A 10082-nucleotide genomic window follows, 5' to 3' on the forward strand; every position below is an offset into this window, starting at 1 on the left:
CTGAGAAAGGCTGAAGCGCTTTGCTGTGCGGTTGTGAAATGTTTCGTGAATAAGCCCGTCGTCGGGCCCAGACACCAGCACCAACTCTGGGAATCCCTGGGACGTGCAGCAGGGGCTCTCCAGCGGGGGCTGTGTACTCTCCTTCCCCCAGTGCTGCCGCCCCAGCACTGCCTCCCTTCCTACCCGGCTCCGCGAGCAGTTTCTCCTGCCCGCTTCTGTCTGCCACGTGAGGGGCGTCCCCGGGCCTGCCGCGAGCGCGAGGGGTTAGTTCTACTAGCAGCCCGCCACGGCGCGCGCTTTCTGGTGCTGCCGCTCCGGCTCCGGCTCCGGCGTAACCCAAGCCCCTGGCCCCGCAGCTTTCCTGGGCAAGTCGAGCCTAGCGCCTTATTGCCCAGCGGAGGATTTGCCACCTTCTGCTGCAGCAGCTGCAGCAGCTGCAGCAACAGCAGCATCAGCTGCGGGACCAACCGCCGCGGGCAGCTGGAGTCAGAGAAAAACGGAGTGGAGAAAACGAGGTGGGGGTTGGGGGGTGGAGTGGTGGTGAGCTGGGCTGGAGAAGCAGGAGGACAGGAGGAAGATCAGGGCGAGCAAAAGAGGGGATGCTCAGCCCTCCCCCCTGTCTCCTTCCGGGAGGGAGGATGCAGACTCTGAAACTGGCGCTGTTATGCTGAGGCTGGAGCATTGGAGCTACAGCGCTGCTCCGTGTGTGTATGTGTGTGTACGTGTGTGTGCGTGTGCCTCCTGTGCATAAAGAGGTGAGGGGAGGGGGAGGAGGAGGAGGAGGAGGAGGAGGAAGAGGAGGTGGCGGTGGTGGTGGAGGAGGAGAATGCCAGGAGCAGCAGCAGCAGCCGCCGCCGCCGCCGCTATGCTCCCAGCTCAGGAGGCTGCTAAGCTCTACCACACCAACTATGTACGGAACTCCCGGGCCATTGGCGTGCTCTGGGCCATCTTCACCATCTGCTTTGCCATCGTCAACGTGGTGTGCTTCATCCAGCCCTACTGGATCGGGGACGGCGTGGACACTCCTCAAGCGGGCTATTTCGGGCTCTTCCACTACTGCATCGGGAACGGCTTCTCCAGGGAACTGACCTGCCGGGGCAGCTTCACAGACTTCTCCACCCTGCCCTCCAGCGCCTTCAAAGCTGCCTCCTTCTTCATCGGGCTCTCCATGATGCTCATCATCGCCTGCATAGTCTGCTTTACCCTCTTCTTCTTCTGCAACACGGCCACCGTCTACAAAATCTGTGCCTGGATGCAGCTCACCTCCGGTGAGTACCCACCCGCCCCCCTCTCTTCCAGGAGGGGAGGGAACTCGAGGCGTCCTGGGAGGGAAGTGGCAGCTCCCGGAAAGGGGCATAGGGTGAGAGGAGATGGTGAGGGGACGTTGCTCTTTATGTAGAAACTTAATCGGACTAGGGTTGAGGAGAGAGGTGAACAAGGCCAGTACTCAGAAGTCGTGCCCCCACCCCATCAAATGGCAAACCATCCCGTGGCGTTTGGGTGCCTGATGGAAGTCCAGGGGAAAGCCACCTGCAAGTCAGTCGCTGAGAAGAGTCAGTTTGTAAAGGTGAAGAAAGAGTCACTGAAATTCTCAAATTGGAGGACTCTGAGGGTGTGAGGGGCAGGGGGATGAGGAAAGAAAATTTGGGGAGGCTGTCCTGGAGGTTTTGGTCTTGAGACTGTGTTTATCAGTCTACTTATTGGTGCCTTCCTGGACTATGGTTCTGTCATTGCTGGAGGGCGACTGGAGCTTCTGAGTGCTGATGTTGGTTTGTGTCCATCTGCCCCAGGCTTGTTAAAAAAAAATTCTTGGTCCACCTTGAACACTTGAAAATTCTTTAGTGGTTTAGTCTTAAACTACAACAAATGTAGAGTTCCTTGGAGATTTCCCAATGTCGAGTTTGCAGTTCTTGCCTTTTAGCTGTCAAAATATCATTTTTGCCCTCACCCCCACCAAGAGGGAGCAAGAGGTCTTGGGAAAAGGTTCAAGTTCACTTTTCTTCATAATTCCATCTTGGGGAGTGCATTTAGGGAGGGAGAAAGCAACGAAAACTAATTTCATTTGCATTCTCTGGAAGATCTTTGCCTGCTTGGGTCAGGCTTTGGATAGATGAAGTAAATAGATGGTTCCAAAAAGATGCAATTCTGAGCACCAGAGTGACTTTTACCTCAGGAATAAAAAATAAAGTGATTTCTTAGTCACTTTGAAGAGTTGAGAAGTAAAACTCTGCTTCTCTCTTGTTCTTTCCCTTTCTTTTGACTGATAATAACAAATCTCTCTTGGAATCCCCCTTCTATTTTGACACCTTCTTTTTCAAATACTAACCCTGCTATCCTAAGTTCCTTGGCCCACTGCTGTCAAGAAACATAAGATAAAGTTGAGTCTAAAAAAGGCTGGGTGAATGTCCAAATAATGAATATATTTCAGAGAGCTAGACTTTTTCAGTTGTATTCCTTTTCATTTTTCTGATTTTTCAAAGGTGTTAGCTTCAAGATTTTGTAGTTTATCCTAAGAGCTTGGCAGTGTGTTCTGGGGAGCAGGGCTTCAGAATAAATTTACAAGGCAAGTTGACATATGTACATCTGGGTATCTTGTCAGTGTTTGATTTTTCTCCTATGACATCCTATATATTACTTATTTTATATGAGAATGGGGAATCTCTTTGAGACTAAAATTGTGTGAAAGTCATTTCTTTTTATAAAGAAAATGTCCCAGTTGACTGATGATATTATATACTCTAAATACCTGTATTGGAAAGGTACCAAGAAATGGGCATGAATACACTGATTTGGGAATTTTGAAATCTCTATAGGAGGGTATTTGTCTTTCTCAAAGAAAAAAAAAGATACTTTCTCTGCAGCTTCCTATGACACTTTTCCCCCTTGAAACTGCTGTCAACTTCAATGATTGTTTTCAAACATTGGCATAACTTTAAAATTTATACCAAAAAATTAGACACTTTGTAATTAATGTGTGTATTATAGAAACTCAGATAGGGTTGCTCTTAATTCCTATCCCTGGTTTGACCCTGGAGAGGAAAAGGACATGCAGGATGCAGATGTTTGGGGAAAGACTTGACCCTGCACAACTAATCTAATTTCTCTCAGTTAACTGACCTATTTAGGTTTGGTGATTCAAATCAGTTTCATCATTCAAATCACTGAAATTAACCTTGGATAAAGATATCCTGACCTTATGTTTATACGGTTTTATGCATTAAAAACAAACCTTACTATGACACTAGAAAGGGAAGTCAGTTTTGGAGAAAGTTCACAGAGCTTCAGTTCATAACAAGCTGGGTTTGACTTTGAAATGTATTCTTTCCCTTCTTGCTCAGGGTTTAATGTTTTGAAGTTGCTTTTAGTATTTTATAAAGAATAACCATCAAACATAAGAAAAAACCTTAAATTTTTAAAAATTAGTATCCTTTTCTTGAGAAGAATGAAGACCGTGTATTCTCAAGAATTTGACATAAATCTTTTCTTCACATATTACTGTGAAATGTTAGGGCATTTCTCAAACTGCAATGATAGGAGAAATATTTTCTTCACTTTTAGAAAAGTACATATCCATGCATGTGTTTCAAGTCTTTATTTGGAATTACTAATTTTATTTGATTTTAAAAAATTCTAGATGAGACATATGGGAAAGTAATTTCATTTACTGATATGGCATATCACTGAAAATACAATATTTGTGTTACAGAATCGAATCACATTAATACAGAATTGAATTAAATCAAAACAACATTCACTGTTTTGTTAATGAATGTGGGTGGTATAAAGGATGGCCATGTTTGAAAAGGTGTTCCATTTTTATGAGCTTAATGATATCAACAAGACATTTTACATTATATATTATGGACTTAATTGGAAACTGTAGAATGTTACCTTTTCACCTTTAATTGTCCTCTAGTACTTATGGTCTAAATGTATCTAGGCTAATCTCCAATGTAATTTGCCAAATATGAAAGACCAGATTTAATTCACCATTCACATATAGAGAATGTTAACTCTTCTGAAAGTCAAATGATCAGTTTATATACTTAGTTATCAGAGCTATTTCTGTTTTAGTGGCAACAAATCCGAACACATTCAGATCTAAAAATATGTAACAATAAATATTGATGGTGAGGAAAATCATGTATTTGTTTCAGTCCACTACCAAGAACCTTTCTCTTTTTCTCCTCCTTTCTCCACTTTGAACACTGGTTGAGGACAAGTACACTTGATTTAAAGTCATAGCCACCATTATCATCATCATCATAATCGGCATCTTCATCACAGATTTAAATAGCACTTAAAATGTGCAAAGTACTTTAGTCAACAAGTCAAGTATAAAAAGAATTTATTAAATACCGACTGTATTCTAGGCACTGTGTTAAGCACTAGAGATGCAAAGAAAAACAAAAACAGTTCTTGCCTTCAAGGAGTTCACAATGTAGTGGAGAGAAAGCATGTCAACAGCTATGTGCAAGTAAGAATTATGCAGGAGAAGTTGGAAATTGATCCCAGAAGGAAGGCACTGGCATTAAGGGACACCAATTAAGGCCTCTTACAGGGGAAGAGATTTTAGTGGAAGCTTGAAGGAAGCTGAGGAGGCCAGAAGGTCGAGGTGGTGAAAGAGAGAATTCAGGGTCAGGAGATGGAGTTATCTTGTGTGAGGAACAGTAAGGAGACAAGTCACTGGACTGCAGAGTCAATAGAGTAGGGGGGAGTTAAGGTGTTAGAAGATTGGAATATTAGTAAAGGTAATAATATATAATACATGTAATATAATATATTATAAGATATAATATATTAATATGCAGTGATATATTAATATACAACAATATATAATTTTAAGAATGATATATAATAATAATAATAATAAAAATAAGAGTAAATGAAGGTCTTTAAAAGTCAAACAGAGGATTTTGATCCTGGAAGTAATGTGGAACTACTGCAGCTTATTTACTAAGGGGGTTAAAAATGATCAGACCCGTACCTGTGGAAGAACAGTTGGATAACTGAATTAAAGGATGGCCTTGAAGCAGAGAAAGCAAACAAACTATTGTAATAGTTCAGACATGAGGTAGTGAAGGATTGCATCAGGGTAGTGGCATGGTCAGAGGACAGATACAACTGATGTTAGGAAGGATGACTTGGCAATAGATTAAATTTGAGGTAGCATAGAGAATGAAGAGTCAAGGTGGACACCTAGACTGTGAGCCTAGTTAACTGGGAAGATGTTTATACTTTGACAGTAATAGTGAAGATTGGGAAAGATGAGGTTTGGGGAGGGGATAATTAATTCAGCTTTGAACATGTTGAGTTTAAGATGTCTGTAGAACATCCTGTTCAAGATGTCCATTAGACAATTAGAGATAAAAGCCTGGAGGTCAGCAGAGAAGTTAGAGAAGAATAAATATATCTTCATAATATCTATAGAGTATGACAATTGAATGAATGGAAGTTGGTGAATTGACCAAGCTAACTAACATAGAAGGGGAAGAGAAGAGGTCCCAAGACCGGGCCTCAGGTGCACCAACATTACGGAAGCACAATCTGGATAAAATTGCAGCAGAGAAGATTGAGCAATGTTCAGATAGATAGGAAAAGAGCAATATCATGAAAATGTAGAGAGAAGAATTATCAAGGAGAAGAGAGTGATTTGACAGTGCCAAAGGCTGCACAAAGGTCAAGAAAGGTGAAGGTTGAGAAAAGATCGTTAGATTTGGCCATTGAGAGATCACCGGTAACTTTTCCTAGGGCAGTTTCAATTGAGATATTATCAGAAGCCAGACTCCAGAGAGTTAAAAGGAATCAGAGAAAAGAAAGTGGAGGTACCAATTGTATACCTTTTTTTCTCAAGGAGTTTAGCCATGAAAAGGAGAAGAGGCATTGGATGATGGCTAGTGGGGATGAAAAGGTCAAGTGAAGTTTTTGAGAATGGAGGAGACATGAATGTGTTTGTGGGCATTAGGGAAGCAGCCAGTAGGCAGAGAGATCTTTGAGATTAAATGGGAGTGAGGATAATAGAAGGGGAGACCTACTGGAGAAGATAAAAAGGAATGGGATCACTTATACATGAAGAAGGTTTGCCTTAGCAAGGAGAAGGGTCACCTTTTCATGCGAGACAAAGGTGAAGGAAGAGATAGTGGAGCAGAGGTGGAAAAACATCTGAATGTTATAAAATTAGAAAGGGTAAAGAGGTAACCATGGGTGAATGGGCTCAATTTTTTCCAGTGAAATGAGAGATATTGTTCTTACCTTTAAATGCATGTGGTCCTCACATTAATCCTATGAGTTATGTACCCTTATTATTCCCATTTAACAGATTAGGAAACTGAGACCAATAGTGGTTAAGTGACTTTTCCAGGATTACATGCCTAGTTATTGTTTCAGACAGGATTTGAATATAGATCTTTCTGACTCTAGGTCTATATACACTCCAGGAGAGGTAACCTTAATGATTATCTAATCAGTCCATTGGTTGTTAACCTGGGGTCTATGGCCTTCAAGGAGTCTATGGGTAGATTTCAGGGAGGTCATAAACTTGGATGAGAAAAATTACTTTTTTGTTTCCACTAACCCTTAACTGAAGTTTATAAACTCCATTTAAAAATATCATTCTGAGAAGGGTCCATAGGTTTCAGCAGATTCCTAAAGGGAACTACGACTCAGAAGAAATTAAGAACTTCTCCTCTTGTCCATTTTCTTCCTTATATTTTACATAAGAGAAATTGAGAAATGAAGGTGCCCACATTCACTGCAGAGTAAGTAGCAAACCTGGGATTCAAACCCAGAATCTAGGATTCAATTTAAGTGATTTTTTTATTACTTTACATGAAGTAACTTGTTCAAGATCACTGAGGTAGAAATGAGGAGAGTCAGGATTCAGTTATAGATCTTTTGACTGAAAATTCCAGGCTCTTTCCTCTGTGCCACACTTGCCTGAAAATATTTTTACTTGCTCCAAAAATATTTTTTTAGCATACTAACTATGTTTGTCTAGCACTGGAATCTATATATGAAAAGGATGTCATTTTAGATGTTGTTATGAGCTCCCTGACCTCCTCATTCCTCTATTTTCTCCAAATAATTATCAGTCTTCCTAGTGAGAAACAAGTCAATGTTCATTAACTCTTTCTTAACCTGATATGGAAATTACTATGATACACCATTGAGAAAAAGGTGTAAAATTGCATTCTTTGGTGATTTTTGCATTTCTGAAATCTAAAACTGTCTCTCAATACAATATATAAAAACCATATATATATATATGTATGTATGTATTTATACACACATATTCAAAGAGAAAAAATATCCATAAGACAATCCACATAGGGAAAGAATTTGATTATTCTCTGATCTGATCTGTTCCTACCCTGGAGAAAAGCTAGATTTCTAGTTAGCTTTATAGGTTAATAAACTGCACCTAGTTTGGATGAGGATGGAAAGACAATGTCATACCTTTAGAAATTTTGATCCCTACTTCTTTCCTCTTAGGGTATAGATTAAAGAATAGTCAGTTAGTATTCTTGAGTTAAATTAAGTGCTTTTTTAGGCAAACAATAACTAAATCTTGTAATGTTTTACAGGCTATATACTGTCTTAAATTGGTTCTAGAGCCATATACATAACCAGCATAAACTGAAGAGCAAATGTCATACGACACATGCACCTTTTGAATTTGGGCTGTTGCATTTTTCACTAACTGTAATCTCCAGATGGCCCTGAAGATTTTGCATAAGTCCAGTGTGGATTACTAAATTGAGGCCAAACATTGAGAGACAAATGAGAGCCAAGATAGCCACAACCATGTCATTGTAAGCATCTGACAAAAGTGCTAGTCAAAGAAGCGAACCTCTCTGGCAGACAGAAGAGCCAAGATTACATTAATTGCTTCTTAGTTTTTCCTTCATCTAATGGTAGCAATTTTTTTTCTCCTTGGCTATTGTGAGGAAGTTTGCTATAGTAGAAACCATACAGGCAGTAGAATCAAAAGATGTGGGTTCTAGGGCTCTCTTACTGACTCCGCCATTTACTGCCATTGGGAAAGTAATTTAGCCCACTTTCTTCACTATGAAATGGAGATAATGATACTTGGATTACCTATTTGCCCAATAAAGTGCTTTTGAAGCTCAAATTACAACATGTGTGTAAAACACTATACAAGTGTGAAAGTACAGTGAATAGATGAGATAACCTTCCTGTTCTATTATTCTACTGGTCAAATCCTTTTCTAAAATTATGAAATGAAATTGTTTATGTGAAAATAACTGAAAAGTGAGGTTACTTTTGGAATAGTTAAAATTTACCACTACCTCTACTGATGTTACTGGACTTTGTCACATTATTGGAGTTCAACTAAGAGGGGAAAAAAGCAGACAAGGCTAATTTTAAACTCTTGACATGCTGTGACTAGAAGTAAAGCCACATATCTTTGACAAACATGAACACTCATCATTTTCATTGGTTCATGGTATAGCCTATTTCACAACTCAGTGAGTCCCTTAATCTAGCTTTTTGGAATTCCTTCTTGGCACTAGTTTATGATTTGCTATCAATATGTTAACTTTCCCCCAGAAACATATTTTCTGACCCATGGTTGTTGTTGGTGTGTGTGTGTGTGTGTGTGTGTGTGTGTGTGTGTGTGAGGCTGTGATTTTATTAATATGGGGAACTCTCCGTGAGAAGATTCCTAGCTTTGTATCTTAATCTCAGATGTCTGAGAGAGCTCTCTGGGACACTGAAAGCTAGTCAATTTAAGTCACATAGTCAATATGTACAAAAAGTGGAGCTTGAACTCAGGTTTTTCTGACTTAAAGATCTTCTCTGTATCCACTAGGCTAACAGAATGACTTGAGACCTTTTGGAAGATGGTAAATATGCCTAAGAAATTAATAGTTCCCCTTTCAACTCTTCCCTCTTCCTGTGCTATTCTTGCTTTGCTTAAAATTTAGATACCAAATATAAACTTGAAACATTTCCTCTATTAGAAGGAGGAGCTTGACCCAAGTTAGACTTTCTGTGTCCTTGTTTAGACCACACTGTGATAGGGAAAAGAGGAGAGGGAGGCCATTGTCCTCTCTTTTCCATTCTCTGTACTAATCCTGCTTCCTTTCCACCAGTCCAGTGGCCCCAGACTTTGGTTGCCCTGCTTGTGCAGATCTCTAAGATTCAGAATCCAAGATGAGCATGGTTGGGATTTACCCCAGGGAACGCTAAGAGAGACCGGAGACTCTCTGGTCCTACTGTTGTAAACTGCTTTTGCTGACAACTGAAGGGAACTTAGATTTAGGTGGGGGATTCTTTGCTCAGATGGAACTCATTAACACGTTGAGGGGAGGAGCTGTGAAGAAGGCTGAGGGAGAAATTAGGCTCTACTGAAGATGCATTGCCATCCCTTTTCCCGGATGGAGATCCAAAAGGCCCCAGGCAATGTATACTAATAAGAGATAATCATAATACTTCACATTTACTTAGTGCTTTGATCTTTGCAAAGTGTTTTTTTTTCCTACCCTGTAAAATTTTCATTGTGGGACAGTATGTCCCACTTGCTAGAAAGTATAGGTTTCTTTAATGTAAGTTGAATTTTCAAGCAGTGAAATAAATATACAAGGTATTTTAAATGAGTGATTTATAAACTTTTTTGCCTTTAAAAATGACACAAGTAATTTGTCAGTTGAAGAGGTGTTGAAAAATATATTAATTTGTATGTCAAAACAAACTATATTTCATAACACAGAGCAGTTTTTAAGTGAACATCTGTGATCAAGAGACCATAAACACACATAGTATGTGTTGTGTCAGTGTGTGTGGTTGAGTTGTGCATTTAATAGATTTTTGCCATAATAAAAATGCTGACAAGTTTCTTATATTGTCTTGTACTTTAAAAGAATAATGATAATAATTATTATTCAATAAAAAGTTATCCAAAATATTATCTGTTTGAGAACATGAAAATAAAAGGTTTGTAATTGCAGTTTTAACTTAGTACAACAATAAGACCTGATAAGTAGTATTCCTCATGGCCAATGTGTTACAATTTATATATATATATATATATATATATATATATATATATATATATATAT

At 39.7% G+C, this 10082-nt stretch overlaps 1 protein-coding gene across 2 annotated transcripts in view; it reads left to right on the forward strand.

Moving 5' to 3' along the window:
- The first annotated feature begins 276 nt into the window (after window positions 1–276).
- The window catches only part of LOC138175904 (LHFPL tetraspan subfamily member 3 protein), a 733753-nt gene continuing 723947 nt past the window's right edge, over window positions 277–10082 (forward strand). The window contains exon 1 of one of the 2 annotated variants that reach the window (XM_069106565.1): window positions 277–1268. In XM_069106565.1, coding sequence (XP_068962666.1) covers window positions 827–1268 — 442 coding nt within the window. In that variant the 5' untranslated portion in view covers window positions 277–826. The remainder of the gene's footprint in view (window positions 1269–10082) is intronic. The other variant, XM_069106564.1, reaches the window with a different exon arrangement.

Source organism: Petaurus breviceps, unplaced genomic scaffold (assembly GCF_028583685.1).
Source record: "Petaurus breviceps papuanus isolate PSGF00001 unplaced genomic scaffold, PetGlider_PUasm1.0 79, whole genome shotgun sequence".
NCBI lineage: Eukaryota > Metazoa > Chordata > Mammalia > Diprotodontia > Petauridae > Petaurus > Petaurus breviceps.